General features: G+C 41.7%; 2 protein-coding genes across 3 annotated transcripts in view; one reads left to right on the top strand and one right to left on the bottom strand.

Annotated features, from left to right (window-relative positions):
• The window catches only part of Arr1 (arrestin 1), a 216,428-nt gene extending 195,367 nt beyond the window's left edge, over nt 1–21,061 (top strand). The window contains exons 7-10 of one of the 2 annotated variants that reach the window (XM_071707477.1): nt 1,183–1,449; nt 18,175–18,322; nt 18,719–19,008; nt 19,725–21,061. In XM_071707477.1, the coding sequence (XP_071563578.1) occupies nt 18,911–19,008; nt 19,725–20,556 (930 nt within the window). In that variant the 5' untranslated portion in view covers nt 1,183–1,449; nt 18,175–18,322; nt 18,719–18,910 and the 3' untranslated portion in view covers nt 20,557–21,061. Of the gene's footprint in view, nt 1–1,182; nt 1,450–18,174; nt 18,323–18,647; nt 19,009–19,724 lie in introns of those variants that run through there. The other variant, XM_071707476.1, reaches the window with a different exon arrangement.
• Nucleotides 12,762–17,590, bottom strand: LOC139773202 (erythroid differentiation-related factor 1). The gene is made up of 9 exons (XM_071707469.1): nt 17,470–17,590; nt 16,092–17,133; nt 15,565–15,987; nt 14,709–15,494; nt 14,456–14,635; nt 14,000–14,373; nt 13,546–13,864; nt 13,171–13,462; nt 12,762–13,067 (listed from the first exon to the last, which is right to left on the bottom strand). Exons 1-9 carry the CDS (start codon nt 17,500–17,502, stop codon nt 12,926–12,928), a joined length of 3,591 nt encoding a protein of 1,196 aa, XP_071563570.1. The 5' UTR covers nt 17,503–17,590; the 3' UTR covers nt 12,762–12,925.
• Nucleotides 21,062–21,562: the final 501 nt, after the last annotated feature.

Genomic DNA, 21,562 nt, shown 5'->3' with positions numbered 1-21,562 from the left:
ACCGGGATCGAGATGTGTGCTGGTCGACGCAGCTACCATCGCAGCGCGGTGGTTCGCAGATAAGGTCGAAGGTTTCATTGTAATTGAAAGAGAAAGTTTGCGTAGGTTACACACATCGGGAAGATAGGTCGCTCTATCGATCACGGTGTCATGCACGCCACTTCGCGTTCGTCGAATCTGAACTGACGTCATAAGCTCGTATTTCGCGCGTGGGATAAAACTGTCGTTGACAGTCTAAATTGACATCTGCGGAAAGCCCGGGGCGGCAGAGAGGGGGCGGGGAATTAACTGAAACGAAGCGCATGCCAATCTGAAGCCCGATCAAGTTTTCTTTGAGTAAATAAGCGTATTTACTCGGCGGTTATATAACGTGTACAGTTACGTGCGTGTCACAAAAATAATTATTTTACATGATATGCAAACCTTGTGTCTTTATCACGCTATAATCAAAATTTTTAATAATACTCTTGATGGAAAGAAATTCCTGACGAGATCATGATGCTTTTAATATGTGATGATTATAAAATGAGAGAATGTACCTTAAGTGCATATTATTACGAACCTATTGTTCATACATGTACATTAATTTAATGAGAATGCCATCGCACGATGAAAGCTTGGGAAGTGCTATAGTAATGACATTTAATATCAATATACCTTGTACATTAGTCTTGCACATCTATGTTTTAAAGAAGTAGCTCGATGAACATCATTTTCATTTCACATCACGTTTATTTCTACCTGTATTCACGATAAGACATTTATAAGTTTCGTTTAATCATTAATAAGATACAAACTAGAATTAATAGCTTCAATCTAAATCATAATCAATAACATAATTAGGCATAAAAGATCCAGCTCGACCGTATATTGGCACATTTTCCATTTATTTAACTCTTATGATAATATGACTAAATTATAATGAATATTAAATTAATATTTTAATACATTTATTAATATTTTAATACAATAAATTAATATTTTATTTTAATGCTAGACGAGTCTGCAGCTTACATTTATTGTATCACGATAGTGAAATTGGAACTGTTACATATATAAGAAACGTATAATATGTAGTTTCTATTGATTGTGAAATAAATTAATAATTAATTAATTTAAATAATCTCTTTTAACCTGACAAAAGCAATTTTCAAGTAATACTTATATTCTTCCACGAAATAGGGAAAGGTACCATTAACCTCGACGATTCGCGCATATAAATTCATTGAGATGATCGCCTTTGGATAATCCTGTCGCAGAGGACAAAAGGATATCGATGACGTCTAACGAAGTACGACATGGACTCTCGGTGAAAAGAGGAAGAAGAGGAGAAGCGGGGAGATTTAGACAGGAAAATATGCACCCGGCTTCCCCCGAGCGCACACGCACGGCAAGCCCACATCGATGCAACGGGAAGGTAGAGGTTCCTGCCGCCTCCTGAAATCCGAGGTACCGTGTATAATCTACTTATGACGAGCGCAACGTATCGGGTCCAATGCAAATCCGTTTAATCGCAACTCTCGCGGAATAATTCGGTTATCCTAGATCTCTCGCTCGCAACATTGTGCGTATACGTACGAACCGGTCGGCAACCGCAACCGGAGAGCAACGGGCCGACCAGTCCGCCACGTTTTCCCCTTCACGACTGAGTTCTCGTTTTCGCAAAGCGAAGCCGTGCGCTTCGCAGCTTCCGCTCCAGTTGCAGTTGCACTCGCAATTGCACCTCTCCTTCTGCGCGCGCTCTATTGTTTATTAAATACGCGTCCGCGCGCGATCCGGTTTTAGATCCGGCAGCGTCGAATGTAATCGCGATAGCGACGGAGTTCCGTGCCGCCTTTTACCTCAAGTCCGAGCTCCGAACTACCGTGAAATTAATCCCATCATTTTCCACGACCACTATTTGCGAAACGCCAGAAGCTATGGATACGTTGAACAGATACATCATAGTGAAAAACAGTATAACATGTATTAATCCCTCAGCGTAAACTAACTATAAGTTTTTATATTAAATTCTACTGTTTCTCGCTATATTTCGAAGAATAATAACATTTCTTATTAAAAATTAATTCTTCGTATTAAGAAAATAGATATATATATATATATATATATTGACATAGATGATGTCTATCTCGAGTGCAATTCTCGTATTTTAAATAATGCTAGTGAAGTATATATTCATATAATAGCGCGATTAAATTTTGATTTTTCAAGCCTAGAAGCATGTGTGTTATTTTATGTGTGTGGAAATGGAATAATTTATATCTAAAGTTCCAAAAGGTACTCTCTTTCTTTCCGTCTTTTTTCTGTTACCTCCCTCAAAATCTGCGCCATTGATGCAGAAGTTTGAACTTCAACAAAGTTTCTTAAAGTTCTGTTTTCGTGGTATGTACCCTCGCGGTTCGCTTCAAAAGGTCAGAACGACGTGGCGTCATCGCGTGACGCGAATACTCCTTGAAGATTCCTGGCGCGAGAGTTTTCCCGCGGCAATTATTTCTCGTTTAAGCGCGACGGCCGTATATCGCCAACAGTCGGCGAAGTCACGTATCGCGCTCGGGCAATATCGCCGGGGATCCTTATTCTTTCTTATTACTTAATATCCTCGTGTAACGAGGACAAATGCGGTGCCCCCGCGCTCCGCTAATTAGCCCCGGTACATTCCGTCCATGTTTCTTCCTCCTTCACCATCATCAATCTGTGCCCCGCTGGCGTGGCGCCGCGGGACGAATGTGTTCGATCGAGGAGAGAGCCGAGGGCGAATGCCGGGGTTTCCTCGTCGCTCTCCTCGTTAGAGATCTTTCTCGCTTATACGGAGAATGAAATACGGCGGAACCGCCAGTTGATATACGCCGGTCGAAAACTGGTCGGATTGCCGAGAACCCTAATAGAGAATGAGAAACTAAGTACAAGCGGAGAATGAAGATTATTATGGGTTCCGAGTAGAGAGAGGAAAAAAGTGCTCGAGATATATAAAGCGTTGTTGAATAAAAGTCAAATCTAAATGATTGTTTTGTGTGAAGAGACTTACATAATAAAATTTTGTCTTTATTGCAGAACGCACAAGTGATACAGTTTTTGATAAATTAATATGGAGTGGAATTAAATAAAAGCGTTCTCGCGTACATGTAGCTCACTGAACCTTTTCGCCTCGTCGAGCGGAAAACGCGCCATTTGCACTCTTTGATGGCCCAGTTTCCGGCAAGAAGGGGTGTCCGGGACCTCGCGACAGAAATTGAACTTTATTAGCCGTGTCGATCGTCAACGCGGCACGCGCGTTACGCCGTGCGTTGAACGAATTAAAACGCAATTCCGCCTCGCCGCGGGGCGCTAATGGCTGCTGTGCATGTGCCGTGTCAAACATCTGGCCGAATCAATTCTACGGTTTACGATCTAATTTATATTTCGGCGAAACGAAATTTCCGCGACGCAACGCGATTAAATCAAGGGCTGGCAAGATTCACTGAAACGCATCGCGCGCGCCAATCGAACGAAAACAGTCGTGGATTGGAAACAAATATTACAACTGTAGTATTTCAGCCAAATTGAGAATCTTGCAGATAAAAAACTATGCCGCAATTTTTTTGTGAGTATATTTTTTTTACGGGAGAGGCAATTAATTCAACGTGTTGCATATGAATGTTATTTTAGACTCGCTCCCGGGGCAAGGATTCTTGATTAATTGTAAGAGGAATTTTTAATGTAATTAAAGCGGGTGCAATTCTGAACGAAAATTTGCCTTCCCGCCGGATTGCTTCGGAAACGAAACGAACGGCTTAATTCTGGAGTCTCGCGAGGAGCGAGGAACGGGGCAAGTAGAGTGGTCTTGTGCGGGGCAGACGAGGGAATAAAGACGAACGGCAAGGGAAGAAAGGCGCGATAGAGGCAGACGGGGCGGATAGAGGCGTGTGAGCCGAGCGGATCTAGATTTTCAGAATAATTCCGGGAATTCGGGGCACAGATGCGTTTGTGGGATAAGATCGATTCGACGAGATCTTAAACCACGGAGAATTTTCTTCACGGACAATTTCCGTCACTTATTCGTCTTCTTGTTCGACTTCTCAAAGTACATCTAGTGTTGTAAAACGTGCGTGGTTAATAGGATGGAACTCTCTTTTAGAACACTCTGTATATGTTATATTTATGCAGGATAATGCATCTAATGTATAAAAAGTAAATTGTTTTGTATATTATCAGGTATTCTGATTGTGTTGGTATACAACGTTCAAGTATGAAGAGGAATTTCTTTCTATAATTTTCAACGGACGTGTCGGCTTTTCATTTATATCGACGTTTCAGCTTGTATGAAGTCCACTGAGAGCCACTGGGACGTTTGGGATGCTTCGAAAATTGAATCATAAATTGAAATTCATTTGTTTCGCCGGCGGAAACGGGCGCGTTACTGCATCGGTAATGCGACGGCGCGGGCGGGTGAAAAGGATGATAAAAAGAATTGTGGATCGGATTCGTTGAGAATTGAATTGAATTTTTATCCGTTCTTAGCCCGTACTACCCGGTTTTACGTCGAGGAGGAGTGTCTTACAATAGCATGAAGGTTTATTTCCTTGTGCCAATTTAAAATGTTTTTGTTGCGCAAGCTATGATGAAACGTGTATACGTTTCACGTGTTTTCAATGTAACAAGTGCAGAATATTCATTTGAATCAACATAAATTTATTTATTCATCAGAAATACAATATTATTTCTAATAAAAGCTTATAGAAGCTCTTTCCCTCATACACTCGAGAATTTTGAGGTAACTTTTTATCATTTCAACGTTATCGCTATTTTAACGTTCTGCCGACGGCTCGCCAATTGAAGCGCGAATTAGTATCGTCCGCTCTTTCGCGCGATGCCGAAATCTCGCAAAATCTGCGCGTCGCGCGTGTGAAACGTCGAGCGTCGATGGGCGACAGAAAATTATGAAGTATTTTTCGATCGGGGAGGGAACGTACATTTCGGGAAAATCGCTCGCGAACGACAGCCAGCTGTACAGATAAATGGTTCGACAGTGGTGGACGGCCGATTCAAAATCACAGAAAACGAGAGACGGGGAGGAGAGGAAGAGGGGAAGAGAGAGATAAAGTGAAAAACGGAAATGGGCGCGCCGGCCGTGGCCCGCGTTATTAATTAATTCATTTGAATTTCACGTCGGCCGGACGCTGGAATTAGAATCCGCATTGGACATTTGCACCGGGACGCCACCGGAGTGAGGGGGAGGGGGGAGGAGAAGTGGCATGGTGGTGTACGTGAACATGGGCTCTTCGGTAATGCTCGTGTTGAGGAATGCGCGGCACTGTGTTTTGTTGGCGCGACGCGCCGCGCGCGCAACACAGTGCGAAGCATTATTAATTAGTGTGGCTCTCCTGATAGCCACGGGCGATCGCATTGTTCCGTGCGAAATCGTCAGCTGAACGTTCGACACGTTAAAGTCTCGAGGTTGAAGGCTCGGGCTGGCGTTCGTACGAGTTTCAAGGAACGTCGTAACATCGCGTTACACACATCCCGCCTCGCGCTAAGCCATGCGAAGATCGCGGGAGGCTGAGTAAAATGCGTTTAAAAGTTTTAGATCACAAACGTATCTAATTACGTATCGCTTTCCGATAACTCGCAGTCTCTCTCTCTCTCTCTCTCTCTGTCTTCCGTCCATTCTCTTTCTCTCTCATCGACGCGCGGCAGCCTCTAATCTCGGACCCTATTATTTATTTACCGTGAACGTCCCGATGCAAATGTCCAATGCGAAATAGACGGCCACTTTTAGTAGTAAATATATAATGAGAACGTTGCACGCGAAGAGCGAGACATGCGCTTTTCGCGGCAAGCAAAGCCCTCGTTCTCCTAGAATAAAGCCGCTCTCTAATAGCTATCTAACGGAGCAGATGGAATCGTAGGTAATCGCTGTTCTGAAGCTTCCAGGTCAAGAGACTTTAGCGACTTTACCGTCGAAAATGATGAAAATTCCAGGGGAATCGCATTTTTTCGGAAAGTCTCTCGTTTTACGGCGCGAGAACGCTCTAATAATACCGCCGCTATATCTGTATGTCTGCGTCGAATATCGCTATATAGCGCGTCGTCCGCGAAAGTATCATACATGATCCGCGCGTGGCGTAATAACCCGTTGTTTTCCCCTTCAATCGTTGATCCCTCTCGGTTATCCCGAACCACGTTTCGCGCCGCGGTGTATCGGCGTAAAACGTACACAAAATTTTTACGACCGTAGACGCGGCATAAGAATTTATTTCATGTCGAGACGGCAACAACTGTACGTTCACGAAAGATGTATCGTTGTAAGGTACAACGATAGCCGTGTCTTACATCGAAACGATAACCAATGAAACGAAACGTAAATAAAATAACGAAATAAATGTAATAAATAATAAAATGGGAATGCACAAATGTCTTCGATGTCCAAGTGAGGAAGATACATGTCGTTATATAATAAAGTTAATAACAAAATGAGTCCAATGAGTTACTTAACGATAAACTGCGTCGAGACGCACGAAAAACGGTGAGAAACGTGTTACTTACGATACTCGTACGCGACGTACAATGGGCATCACGCGTTTACTTAATATCTCGCACGGCGCGATTTTCGCGGGCGTTATTCGTCATTGTCACGTTTGAGAAACGGAGCCGGCGTAGAAGAACTTATCGTCCCGTCTGTCGGGGCACGCGGTGGGTAAATCTTCGTGAAACGGGCGCGCGCGAGCGCGCGCGGAGAACGAGACCGGAAAATTTCGCGCTCCGTTTGACGTACGTCATATAAATCAAAAAGCATTTCTACCGGACGATAAATACGTCTGGCATTTTTTTTCACGATGCAACACGAGCGCGCGGACGAGCGCATCGTCCGGTTACTTGTTGCGCCCAACCGCTCGCTCCTCGTACCTTCCGACGTGCTTTAATCCGATTTTCGACGCGAACGCAATCTTTATCCTAGAGAACCGAAGTAATCTTTTCCTCGCAAAACTATCGAGAGCTGTCTATAATTTTCAACTTAATTTTCAGTTCAGATAAATCTGAAACGCGATAAAAAGCATGATCGAAATATTTAACGTTGAAGCTTGAAAAATCGAACGAGAAGTTATTAGAAGAATAGAGGAAGAGTAATTTTCGATTTTCGATTGTGAAGTATATGAATTACGTTTTTCCGTTCGCCAAACGCAATCATTGGTGTACATACATCGTTATGTAGATTTATCTTCGGCGCGATGAGATCGTTTGCGGGATACTCGCGATGTCGGGATCACGGAGATTAGGTAACGTTCGCGAGAACGCTCGCCGGGGCCCGGGGGCGCGCGTAACTCGGTGCCCCGTTCCTCTCTCGCGAGAAACGAGGCCGTTTTTAAACCGGGCACGTACCGTCTGTTTATTCAAATTTCCAACACGCACGTGAAACTTTCGCCTCCCGTTTCCTCCTCTTTCTCTCTCTCTCTCTCTCTCTCGACCGCCCGGGCCTTTTCTTCTTCGCCAGGTTCGCGCGACCTACCAGCGCCAGTTCACCAACCAATATTTCACGGTGGCGCACTCCGGTGTGCAGATGGGTGGGTAGGTGGTTGCAGGCACCCCCTCGGAATTGCAAGGAGATTGCCGGCCGTGTCGCGCCAAGTCGACGTAACCGCACGTGTTCGCGGAGCGAACGTGCCATTTAAAATCCGCATGTTACAGCACGTTACAAGCACCTCTTGGCCGCCTTACAACGCGTTTGTCTTCGCCGACCGGCCGTAATAGAATAATCCGGTCTAGTCGCGGCTATAATTCATCCCCAGGTACCATTCCGATACTTTCCAAACTTAACGGCGAGCGTAGGATACGTGCGGAATATTGTCGACGACGTTACGCTTGTGTCCCGTCATCGAAAACGCGATGAAATAAGGATGTTCACGATTTACGAGCGAGACGCAGGTGAGAATTATCGGGGAGATGTTACCCGATTGATTATTCAACACCTAATTATTCTTCAATTCTTTATAAGACAGTGCTATTTTGCTTCTGACTAATAATAGTTAAATATGTAACAATAATATAGTCTCGTTGTTCAAAAAAATAAGGATAAAAATAATTCTTGACGTTACGTTACGTGCAATATGATTTAAATTTATTGCTAGAAGTCAGAGGCTTCAATATCGAGTCAATATCTACTATTTTATAATATCCATCGCAAATACTCTAATCTAAAATATCTTCACTTCGCGTTGCCACATGAAGCTCCCCGCGTCGTTCTATCGGCGATCTACAAAAAACCCCGTCGAATTCCATATTTCACGGTCTCCCGAACATCGAACCTCACGTCAGAAACGAGAAGACGATCGTCGGAAGTGCCCTACGTTGTGGAGAACCGCCGTAAACAGTAAACGCTATCGCGCGCGGGGGTAGTCGCGTGCCAACCGCGCCGGCCTGGAACGCCAGGCTCGCCGAAAATATTCTCTCTTAGAAAAACCAATCGGCCGGAAGCGAGCCGATAGCCGAGGAGCCGAAGGTCGAAGGGCAATGGCGAAACCGTCTCGGGGGAATGGGCAAAGGCGGCGATGAAAGGGCCGTTGGAATGCACCGACCAGAGGGGCACCGCCATCGAAGAGCCTAATTGATACCAGCAGATAAGGCGCTGACGATCGCGCCGAATAGGAAACGAGCCATGAATTCGAGACTCCCCGTGAAATTCCACGTCTCATTCGCGGCAATTTCTCTTGTCGGCGGAGCCTTTCTATTCTATTCCGTCATTTTTTCGGAGTGCGTCATTCGGCATCGCCGGGAATGTCATAGAATTTTATTGGATGTGGACTTGGACTGCTCAACGACGACGTCAAGTCGGCATTCATAGGAAACAATGGGTTGGAATTCTCGATTAATATGTCTAAACAGTATTTTAAAAACTTCAATTGAGATATATTTATATTTTTCATTCGAAAGAATTAACTCCGCTGTCTTTCTCATACACGCTTGACATATTTGAATTGAAATGAATGCCTGCGTTTTAATATAATTTTAACTGAATATATATTTTAGTCCCTAACGTATTATATAAAATAAAATATTTCTCAAAAAAAAAAAAACAGAGAATTAAGAAGATCTAGCGGCATCTAAGAACATTGTTGGCTATCCACATCGGGTTTTAAACATGAAATAAAAGTAGTTCGGATAAGAGGATTAAATGCTGAGCGTTCCGAGTGCACCCTCATCTGTTTACGCCACTGCGTCTACCGTTTTATCCGAAAGCGTGCAGAAGATAAGGTACCAGGGCCATAAATTGCGTGCGCTCAATCCAGAGGAGGGTAGGAGGATAAACGCGCACGCGGGCGTGGGGTTGAGAGGGTGCCGAGGGTAGGAGGAATGAGGAAGAGGACAGGGTCGGCACACTCCGCGGCGAATTTCTTCGCGGATTAATATTTGCGGCGTCGGCTGCGGGCGACGGCTTCCTGCAAGGCGAAAAGGGAGATCTCCTCGCCCGACCCAAGAGATGGAACAAATAACGACGTCGGGGACAAATGGGAAGGATCCATCCCCGGACTAACCAGAGTAACATGATACCTCGACGCGAAAACGTTTGGTGAACCTTGAAGAAAAGATAAAAAAAGAACCGGTATTCTTACCAAAAGCGCGACTTTATTCGTCGCGACTGAACAGGAATTTCCCTCGAATAATCTTTCGGGAGTAGTAGGTGTGCAAAATGATGCGGGAAGACGCGATAAAAATGTCACTTTACAATATATATGCATATACATCTTTATGTTTCATATATATATCTGTAGAATTTAATTTCCTCGGATTCTCCTTCAACAAATTCGAAAATCTTTGTTGGAGGGAGTGGGTTCCGATAAGCAGTATTACTTTTTTTTTTATAATATATAGATGTTTTTCAAAATTATCTGATTTGTCCTAAGTCTTAATTACGTTTTATTTATAAAGTATATGATATATTTTCAAGATATACAATCTTCTATTCTTTTTACTATTTTCTACATATACGTGTTTCTCGGAATTTATCTTGGATCTTACTCGGATCTTCGAGAATTAACGCTCACAATTCTCAGCCGCAAAAAGACGACGACTATCAACGCCGTTCAACGCGAAGAAATCGATGACATTATGTCAAGCGGAATGATCGATCGAATCGTTACACATCACAGTTTATCTTTTAATAAATCGCGATATATCCGAACTATCCGCAGCGCACATTTCTGCGACACCTGTCACCCCGCGTCAAGTACGTTCCATTAAAAATGGTAGATTTAGGTGGGTCGCGTCTTCGCTTGGCAGATATTTAACCGCAACGTCGCGTCGCGCAACATCGATACCGAAATCGCAATGTCGCGATCTCGAAATCCCGATGATATTTCCAAGGAAATTTGTTCGAATGATGTATTTAACGCATTCAAAGCCCGCAGAATTAGTCATACCCGTTAGGAAACATTTAGGATCCTCTTGCTCCAAGATAATCCAATTATTTCATTGTTTTTTAATAAATATTTTTTAGTACCATTTGGTTTTTATTAATCGAAAAAGAGTAAAGCGGCAAATAGTTTATTTTCCAATTATTGCATGCTTTTGATAAAGTCAACAACGGCTGCAACGCTTTGAAAAATAGAGAATTGAGAATTACAAATTTGTACGCAACGATTTAGAGACCTTTTGATAGCCGGAGGGACATTGGGCGAATCCGCCACTGCGGACGGTCTGTGCTACGGGGGGGTTCCGTGGGGGTACGAAATCCGGATGGGGCGGAGAACGAAAACAGAAAGGAGACAGCGAATCGACCGACCCTCTTCCGCCCGCTCCTTTTGTTTTGTCTTTGACATACGCTCCGGTGGTACCGTCCTCTCCTCTTCCGGAGTCGAATCTATTCGAGCGTGTGGGATGCGACTGACAGCTGGAATTGTTATATCTCGGCGAGCCCAGACGGACACCCGCTCGTAGTTCATCGATCTTCGACCGGTCGACGCCGGCCGCCGCCGCCGCCGCTGTCGTCCGCGTGCGATGGATTGGTTCCTATCCTTCGTTAAAATTAATCAAGCGAAGCACCGCACCGGCGCGATTGCCTTTTGCCTACCGCCCGCAACAATTCGCAGTATATTACTCGGATATGCATGCCGCACGCGCATTCGTCGGATGACCGGATGTCCTCGGCAGGAATCTGCTGGGACTCGCGATCGATCGATCCTGATGAAGAAATGAAGCTGTACTATGAGGTGGCCTCCGTCATTGCGAAATTATGAAATTCATCACGTGGATGAATTTATAATCCATTAGATCGAGATTCGATTGATAAAACAAAAACGATGCAGAATATATAAATCAATAAAATTAATAAAAACAGTATCAATGAAATGAAAATCTTAATAAAACTAGGATTAAAAATGTTTTGTGTCTAGAATAGCGTCACGTACGTTTCTCACGCTCTTCGTCAGCCTATAATCCAAGATTAAAAATTGTGTGAACGTGTGTGTATTTAGCTAGATAATTGTATGTGATGAAATAGTGGAAAAGATATGAATGTGCATTATGATGCAAAATATTCAATTAAAAAATTTTTTGTTGAGTTTTGTATACTTGTCGATATATTGGGACAATGAAGTTTATTATGTTCGTGTTCGAAGAAAATCGCTCGCAGAGAAAACTTTAGAGCTGAACGAGAATTGTCTGTCTCCTCTTTTCATTCCGCGATCTTTTATACATATTTTATCTACTTATATATTATATAAATTATACGCTTTTTAATTATATATAAAAAATATACATAAGTTATATATACAAATCCGTTTATATTATGCGTTTCAGAATTCCTTATACGATTAATTAATTATTTCACTATTTATTTAGCTTTATTTATACTTACAGACCACACGTACACACGCATTTATCTTAAAGCTGGCATCTCTCAAATTAAACGAAAAAATACGTACATATATATGTAAAAATACGTATAAGTTGCAAAGATACGAAAAATCTCTGTGTGATATATGTATATCTACATACATGTTTTAGAAAGGTTCTTCAATATATCCGATATTTAATGAAAGCGATCTTGTAGTAAGTTCTCGTTGATGTGAAACATTTCCGATATACGCACAATCGAGTTCACAGCAGTGATTCGCCCCAGGGTACGCTGCCTTTAATCTTCGACTTCGACCGGATGGTTATCGGCCACGCAACAATGGTTCATCTCGGATTCCCTAATAAATGAGTTTTTTATCGAGTTTTCGCTCGACCGAGCCGGGCCGAGCCGAATCGAGCGCAACCTCACCTGCTCGTATATATCAGAAACTTATATATATCGGAGACTCATTCAAACTCTCGTACCGCCATCCGTCTTTCCAAGGACAGGATACACCGAAGCATGTACGGGAAGAATACGTACGAAATCCCCGACCTTGGTAATAGATTTAGACTTTAACTTTACCTTTCGCGATCTTGCCTTTATTTTAATTAAAAACGCCACGCCGATATCTCTTCAATCTGTCGCCTCACCAAAATTAGATGCTAATTGGACTTGAAACGAAAAACAGAAGGGCAGGAGACTACTGAGGAAGAATTTTTAAATTCGGGGTAACACGTGGCTACGTGTGAGAGTAATTGACTTGCAATCGGCGGATTCTGTGTTCGATCCTGACCCCTCTCTTTCTTTTTCCTTTTATCTAATCCCATCTATATCCCAATTTTGTAAGAGGTTGATTGAATTTACATGTTAGGGTAAAAAGTGTTTCTCAATAACTGTACTGATGGGATAAAAAGGATCGATCAATCTCCAACAGTTTTATCACCATCTGATATAACAATGAACATTATTCTTTATTTCCTTTATATACACACATTGTATAATTTTAAAAGATTAAAAAACACCTGCTGATCTTCTTAAAAAACAATACTCTTATATTGTACATCTTATACATTTTCTTAAGTCACTAGCTGTACACGGTGTTTATTCATACTTTAATTAAGATTCCGCTTGCTTTAACGTATTGTCGATATCTTGTAGAACTTTTGCCACGTGCTTTACTAAAGTGAATCCTGACATTGTGTCTGGTCGTAACGTTCGGACGTAACACTGCTTGTACAGGTTTGCGAGCGTCTCATGTCTGAAATTTCATTTAAAAAAAAAAGATGTATTAAAATAATGAACAATAGCGGAATATGATCTTCAATCTCTGGAGTATTAATTATAATTTAAAAGCAACGTACTCTTTTTTGTTGTGCACGGGACTTTTGCTGAGGAATAGCTTGGTTAATGATCGTAGAAGAAACTGTAATCTTTGTTCCAACAGAACTACGAGGTTTTCTTCATCATCCATTAACTTTTGTTCTTCGGCCACTTTCTCGCGTTCAGGGTTATCGTCCTCTGTTTTGTTATCGAGTATCTTTTGTCTCGTCGCATTACCTCGCTCGCACAGTATTTCCATAATAGGTATACATTGTAAAATTAACTCCAGACCGTTTTGGTATGCTTTTAACTTACTATTGAAAGTAGTGCCATCTGAAAAATCAAAATTTTTGTTACGGCAAAAAAAAAATTCGAACGACGGGTAGAATGATAACTCTCTGAAAAGAAAAACGTACTACGCGCTTGGTATTCCGCCAGGGCGACTCTTTCCATTTGAACCGTCAAATATTCCGTGCTCTGCTCTAACGAGAGCAACAGTTTCGCCGCTTTATCGTAATACAATTTGCACAACTGCAAACTCGTCTTTTTCTTGCTATTATCCGCGTCCGACTCCATTTCTCTGTACACACGATGGTATAACGAAGCCAATCGATGTTGAATAGTCGCAGCGCGGAATTGATAAACCGGCTGACGTGGTCCCGGCGTGTCTATATCACAATGTTTGAGTGCCTTCTGAAGAGTATCTACCACTTCTCTCTCCAATTCCTCTTCTCTCTGCAATAGGAAATTAAGGAAGAATTCGTTAACGCATTTATTTATTAACCTGTCATTGAATTTTTAACGGGAAAATCTATTAAATCTATTTATGCAACGATAAAAAAACGTTACACGTTAGTTAAGTTACTGTACTTTATATTCAGTCGTAGGATAATCCTGCAATAGCGTGGCTTTCGTGTATAATGTCGTTGAGAAATCCCACATGACCGTGTCCCATATCTCCGGATTCGTTTTTCTATCGCCCAAAACCTGCAGAGCCTTCTGATAGCTCGCGAATGCCTTGTTGTAAAAATGACGCTCCTGCGTGTTCTGTTTGACATGCATATGTGCGCAGAGTCGCATAAGCCGGCCGGTGTTGGAGTGCAAAAGCGCCAGGTTCGCCTCGTCGTGGACAGTCTCGAAGGCCTTAACGCCAGCTTCCAAGTGAGTCAAAGACCGCGTTAGAAGCGTGGTGACGTCTGATAAATTCGATAATTCGTCCGTTTGATTTTCTTGCTGATATCGAGCTACAAAAATTTATAATTTCTTGATTAATGAACGAGTACTTGTTATCCCCTATAATAATTAAAATATGCGAAGCTTACGTACACTTTGCTTGATTCATGTAAAGCACCCCCAACTCGTTATGAATATTCCCTAGTCGTCTCAACAAATTATTTTTATCCCTATCCATCGGCTCCAATGACAGAGCTTTCTCGTAACATTTGTACGATGAAACTAAAGTAGATTCTAAACTTTCTAATCCCTTCGGTAATAATTCAGCACCATCTGTAACAAAATACACATTGATAACAATCACATATTATTTTCATTGCAAGTCTTGGTGCACTTCGATATTTACTCATATCCAGATCCTCCACACTGAACAGTTCTTCAACTATTTTCTCCTCCATTTCGTTCTTCGTATTGTAATCTTTTCTATGCTTCTCGACATTGCACCAGTCTTGCACTGTCATAAAGCAGCAGTCCCCCGCGCGACCTAATAGATAACTGATCGACTTGTCGTTTCTTACACCGCAAAAGATTTCCAATATCTTCTGGCAGTACAGTACTTCCAGCATATATCTCAAGGAGGCACCGTAATTTTTATTTACGTATTCTTTCTCGGCGAGCACGGCGAATATCAAGGACGCTTTCTCGTATAATAATATTTTTAAATGAGCGCTCCAGCAGATATTGTCACTCTTTTTCGGCGCATGCCACGTTGGCAATGTTTCCGTCTTCGGTTTACACAACAAAGCGCTGACGTTCGCTACTTCCTTCGTAATATTCTTCTCATTTTTCTTCTTCCTCTGTTTGTTTTTCTTTTTATGCGCGGGACTAAGATTTTCCGAGCTTTTTTCGGACGTGGCACTTTTATCTTGTTGATTTAACGGGGCGTAAGGCATGGGAATTGCTTGAAAAGGTTTCGCTAAATTCGGATGCATCTCCTCGTATTTTCGCTTCTCCTTTTCATATTCCTCCGCTTTCTTCTGCTCCTCGTCGTTGCTGTCGTCGGTCGGAAAATACTGAAGGCACTCGAGTCCGTGCGTAACGTGTTCTAATCCAGCCAGACATCTTTCTTCTATAGTACCGGACATCGGAGGTGCCTTATACTTTGGTTGCTCACGTTCCATTTGCTCTTTCACTGCAAGAATGACCGATATTAACTTTCATAAAAAATTAAAAATGATGAAATCGAAGTCAAACTTACTTACTGTTGGCTAGAGTCAAAGATTTGATCGCGCAAGTTTCTTCCTCCTCCTCCTCCTCCTCGTCCTTTTCGTTTTCTTGACCACTCGTACCACACTCACTCTGACTGTCCTCCTCGTCACTTTGATCTGATAATCCTGGACTGGCTGGATCTGTATCCGACGGTATATATAAATCCGAAAGCATAAAATGCGCGGACGTAACGATCTGCGGATATTTCTCTTTGGACAGCAATTGAACGCAATTTTTCAGCAGCATTCTGATCGTACCCTGATGGCGATGGTAATCGGGAGAATATTTCATGTTGCGAGCTACTCTGTATAACAACATTGCAACAGGTACGGTGAAGGGATTTTGTCCCTTCTCTTCTGAAACATCGTTGCACAATGATGTCAAATCATATAGCTTCACAACATCATCATCCTTACCTGAAAAATGAAAAAAAAAAAAACATATTACACATGAATGAAATATTTGTAAACCAGTACAAACATTTCGATTAATTTTTTTCTATATCAAGTTTAAAACGTACCCTTAAATAACCAATAAGTGTGACCAGCTTTTGTCGCATTATTTTTTAGGAAACTCAAAATGTTCTGAGCAACGTCTCGAATCACTTTAGGACTAAACTTTGAATTATCTAAATTTGGAAGATCTTCCGTCTTGATCAGTTCATATTTCTGTACGATACCATTTAAATGGTAACACATCACGACTTCCGGAACATTGCACATCAAATTGTCTAGCCAATAGTCTATTCCCGTCAAGACATTGATAGGTTTCGTCATATCTCTCAGTCGTAGACTTATGCACGGATGTGTCTGACCGCCGAATATCGGCATGTCTGTTCCAATAAGCATTTGTATGTTCTCAAATGTCCATACAACGTTCCTTGCAAAATTATGATTGTAATTTGGATCAGGTACTTTCTCCTCTTGCGTCGGCTCAGGCAAACATGGCTCTAACGTTTTCACAGGTAACTGAGGTTTTTCGCTCTCTTTGTTTTTATCCGCCAACACTATAGAATGATACAGAAACTTCGATACTAGGTTCCTCTGCTGTAAACTATTTCTGCTGTATGCCTTGTGAAAAAGACGCTTTTCCTTGTCGCCGAGATTTTGAAAAATATGCTCGTAGAAGAACTCTTTCAGCCATTCCCAGTCACTCTCGGCTTGTCTCAGTAGATACTTGTGTATGTCAAAGTCGTCCAGCAGCAATGTGTTTTCGATACGATGCACCATCATTGAGATCACATCATGATTGTAAGGTAGTTGAAGTAACTTTTTTATATTCTCAGCATCCGACACCACGTCCACTTCGCCGACGCAATCGGGAAACATGTGCGCCATGCGAAAACTGGAGAATCCTGTGCTCTGGGACCAAACGTTCTGCAGGCCGTAACTTTCCGCCGAGCTGCTGAGCCAGTTGCTGGGTGGAAGGTTCAAGTCCGTGTTACATTGTAATTGAGCGTACGTCGCTGGTGTTTGGACTGCAGAGTATTTCACCACTGCGGTCGATTTCACGGGTTTCTTCGGAGAATCTGGCGGTATAGCCAGGGCCATTGACTTCATGTTCTGTAACACACAGAATTAGTCCTTGTATAATTTGTTAACAATCAGAAGTATCTAATTTTACATTTAAATTAAAAGATATGAAGACACTAAAATATTGAACATCATTTTCACATATCACTTAGATTGAAAGAAGATATGGAGAAGACACTCAAGTTTTGAAGATTATCTTCATATATATCGGATTGCCATAATAATTATTTATCGATTAATTAGACCGGATTATTATATTAATTATATTTCGACATTCATACAACTTTTCTGCAGAAGATATATTATTTATGATCAAGTAAAATTTCACACATGTCAAGATATTGATAACGTTTGCAATAAACTCACCGCATCGTCATTAATATCCGAATTCTTCGACATCTTCGTGCATCAACATTCACATGTGACCGCAAAACATTCACTGTGTCCGAAAACCGAAAACTCTAGAAAGACCGAGCATGGCTCTCAGCTCTCAGTCCGGAAAAATGATGCAACTACAGAGTATATGGCTTGCTTTGTCGATATCACAATCGATCGTTGAAATATTAGTTTTCTACATTATCAAGTTGAGATAATTCATATTCAGAAGTTTTATTCAAGTCAGTAAATTTTCAATTAAATTTCTCCAATTGTTTGTAAGTTTTACATAAAGCAAAATAAAGACAAAATTAAATAAAAATTTATAAATAAGGAGGACAGTTAGAAAGAGACAAAGAGTGAGTTAAAGTTAACCTAAAGTTAAAAGTTAACCGACGTTTGTGTGGAACTGGACCTAAAAATATATTTATGTACAATTTGATATGAAGATTTAATTCTATTAAGCATTTATCTTATTTTTTTGTCAATGTCTGATTGATCGGTTTTATTTTATGAATAAAATTAAAAAATTCTGGTTTCTAGACTTTCTAAGACACGATAAATATCTTTTTATTATTTATTACTAAGAAGAAAAAGTATATAAAAAAAACTGTGATATATATTTGCCATTTTGTTTTGAGTTTTATGTGTAAGTTTAATTTTGTAAGTAACACAAGAATTTTCTTTATTTTTCAGAGTGAAAATCAAAGGAAAGGACGTTGTCTTCCAATCGAGCCGAAAAATTATTTCTTAATAAACAAGTTTTGGTGAGAGAATATACTGCTTTAAGATATTATAGCCTTCAACGTCGAAGCGAAGCCCAAGTAACTCGAAGATCAATCAGGTGAGTCAAAGTCACGAAGTTACGTTATCGTTGTCTTTAAACAATATTATGCAAGAACATGCACATGTAACGCTGATGAAATCATCCCGTTCTCTATTTCTCTCTCTCTCTTTCTCCTTTCCTCGGAACGCGATGATATTCTAAAATTAAATTATTTATAAAATTTGCGAAGCGTCATAAATAATCCACGTAAATATCTCGGAAACGTAGACAAATGTCGCGTGAGCGCCTACGTCTCATCCGCGCCACTAAACGCCTTAGGAAGCCCTAGAAGTCTATCATGCGTCACTGTATATACCCGGTATATAAGTCCCGATCCATTGCATAGCGATCCACTCATCTTCTTCGAACGGAAGAGACAAAGGTATATTTTTCACCATGGTGGCGAATTTCAAGGTCTACAAAAAATGCTCGCCCAACGGCAAGCTCGCCGTCTACCTGGGCAAACGCGACTTCATCGACTACCTGTCGGGTAGTGAGCCGATCGACGGGGTAGTCCTGGTCAGCCCGGAATACGTGGACAGCGGCAGGAAGATATGGTGCCAGCTGTTGTGCAGCTTCCGGTACGGCCGCGAGGAGGACGAGGTAATGGGACTCAACTTCCAAAAGGATCTCTTCTTGGCGTCGGAGCAGATCTTCCCGCAGATTAAGAAGCCCGAATCTAATCCTACCAAGCTACAGGACAGGTCAGGACAAATATCTATTAACGATACTCAGACTCTGAAGGCCTGAAATATGATTCTACGTGTGCATTATATGTTAAAAATTAAGTGAAAGTCAATCAATATTTAATGGCATCCAAAACAATATCTAATATGTCAAAATTAAGTTTTAATTTTAATTTCTTTTAGTTTCACTGTTAAATATTAAAGAATTAAATTCAAACCAATACCCTGAGTTAAATAATATTTTGTCATTTTTAACTACCATGTGTGTCGAAATTTATTATTTTAACACAAAACAGTATTATTTTAACTTCATTGGTTTAATTAAATTAACATTGTTTTAGTTAAATTAACGATATATTGAGTAGGAGCATTGGCAACTTATAGAAATGGTTAAAAATGACTCAAATTGGGTATAATTTGACACTAACAGTGTTCTTTACTTTCACTGAGAAAAAGGATTTGCTGTATTAGCAAATATTTGTCATTATAGTGACAACAAACATTTTGATTTGCTGCGGGTAGCGAACTTTTTGCTATTGCAACAAAAGGTTGCTACCCGCAGCAAATCAAAATGTTTGTTGTCACTAATTTCTCTCAGTGTTCTTTCTTTTATATTATTCTCAAAAATTGCCGGATACTAAATAGGAAATAAAGTTATCTTTTTGATGTTTAACGAAATTGACTTGTCGACTATGGATAGATTGTAACAATCGGAATATGTCTGTCTGGAACAGGTTGCTGAAGAAACTGGGCTCGAACGCGATACCCTTTACCTTCACGTTTCCGCAGAGCGCGCCGTGCAGCGTGACTCTTCAGCCCGGGCCCGACGAGACCGGCGAGCCGTGCGGCGTGAGTTACTACGTGAAGGTGTACTGCGGCGATACGGAGACCGACGTGACCCACAAGCGCAGCACCGTCATGATGGGCATCCGCAAGATCCAATACGCGCCCACGAAGGAGGGTCGTCAGCCGTGCACCGTGGTGCGCAAGGACTTCATGCTGAGTCCGGGCGAGCTCGAGCTCGAGGTCACCCTCGACAAACAGCTGTACAATTACGGCGAGACGATCGCCATCAACGTATGCGTGCGCAACAACAGCAACAAGATGGTGAAGAAGATCAAGGCGATGGTGCAGCAGGGCATCGACGTGGTGATCTTCCAGAACGGTCAATTCCGGACGGTGATAGACGCGATCGAGACCCAGGACGGCTGCCCGATCGATCCCGGCTCGAATCTGCAGAAGGTGCTCTACCTGAAGCCGACCCTGACGAGCAACAAGAACCGCCGCGGCGTCGCCCTCGACGGCCTGATGAAGCGGGACGAGAGCTCGCTCGCGTCCAGCACCCTGCTGACCTCGCCGGACGTGCGCGACTCCTTCGGCATCATCGTGTCGTACGCCGTCAAGGTCAAGCTCTACCTGGGCGCCCTGGGCGGCGAGCTGACGGCCGAGTTGCCGTTCATTCTGATGAGACCCAAGCCGTCCGACCGGGTTAAACTGGTCCCGACGGACAGCGTGCTGATCGAGGACATCCCGCAAGAGAAGGCCGACGAGAAAGTCGGTTTCTAGATCGACATTTCAGCAATCCTGCGGGATCATCGCCCGAGTCTTTCTCTCTCTTTGCTTCAATCGTTTCTCGCGCCCGACTTTCTGATTAGCATATCGAGCGGGCACGAAGACGGTGCTGACATCCAAAAAAACGTCTTAATGTATTAGACGTTTTTTTAGATATCCTCTAGAACTCACCTGAATCACGATATTGCCAGTTGAATCGATATCTTTTATCATAAATATATCGCAACTGATATGACGCTAATTAATTCGAAGTCACTTTCTGTATATGAATTATGTAAAAAATGTCGGATTAATTAATTCTGTCGATATGTTTGAAGAATACGTTTAGTTTATTTATATAATCTACGTAGTTTATTTATGTAAGCGGTCTATCCCGCGTTAATTATATTCAAGAAAAAATCTATTGATCGTGTGTAATTGATCGTTTTGATATAAATGCGAAATTGTAATGAGCACCCAGCTGCACCTGCATGTAATTAAATTCTTTAATCCCCGTGAAGTCCGTGATTAAATATTTGCGTCAGAGTATCCATCAAACTCTCCCGAAATGTATCCCTAAATTTAATTGTACGATCTTGCGGAACGGTTACGAAATATATAATTATACTTTATAAATATACATATAAATATACTTTATAAAATCAATAAAGAGTATCAAAAATATAAAGAATATAAAGAATATGAAGAATATAATGAATATGAAGAATATAAAGAACATAAAGAATATAAGGAATATAAAGAATGTGAAGAATATAAAGAAAATAAAGAATATAAAGAAAAAAATGTTTATTTCTAAGTTAGCTCGACTTTCGTCGCGTGACATCGGCCTCGAGAAAAACTGTCGTTTCAAAATACCGGCTCTTCCCCGCCTTCATTTTTATTCGTTAATTAAACCCGCCTGTGCCCCCAAATCTCGAATCAGGAATATCAGGATCAAGCGGGGTGGGATATCGTCAGTCTCTTCGAGCATTTTCCGTTTAGATCCAGAACGAGAGATCGC

Source organism: Temnothorax nylanderi, unplaced genomic scaffold, assembly GCF_030848795.1.
Source record: "Temnothorax nylanderi isolate EJ_2023f unplaced genomic scaffold, tnyl_v1.0 TNYL_tig0059_pilon, whole genome shotgun sequence".
In the NCBI taxonomy this organism is placed as follows: domain Eukaryota; kingdom Metazoa; phylum Arthropoda; class Insecta; order Hymenoptera; family Formicidae; genus Temnothorax; species Temnothorax nylanderi.
Note: the sequence above shows the minus strand (reverse complement) of the source record. Positions and strands in the feature narration are given on the sequence as shown.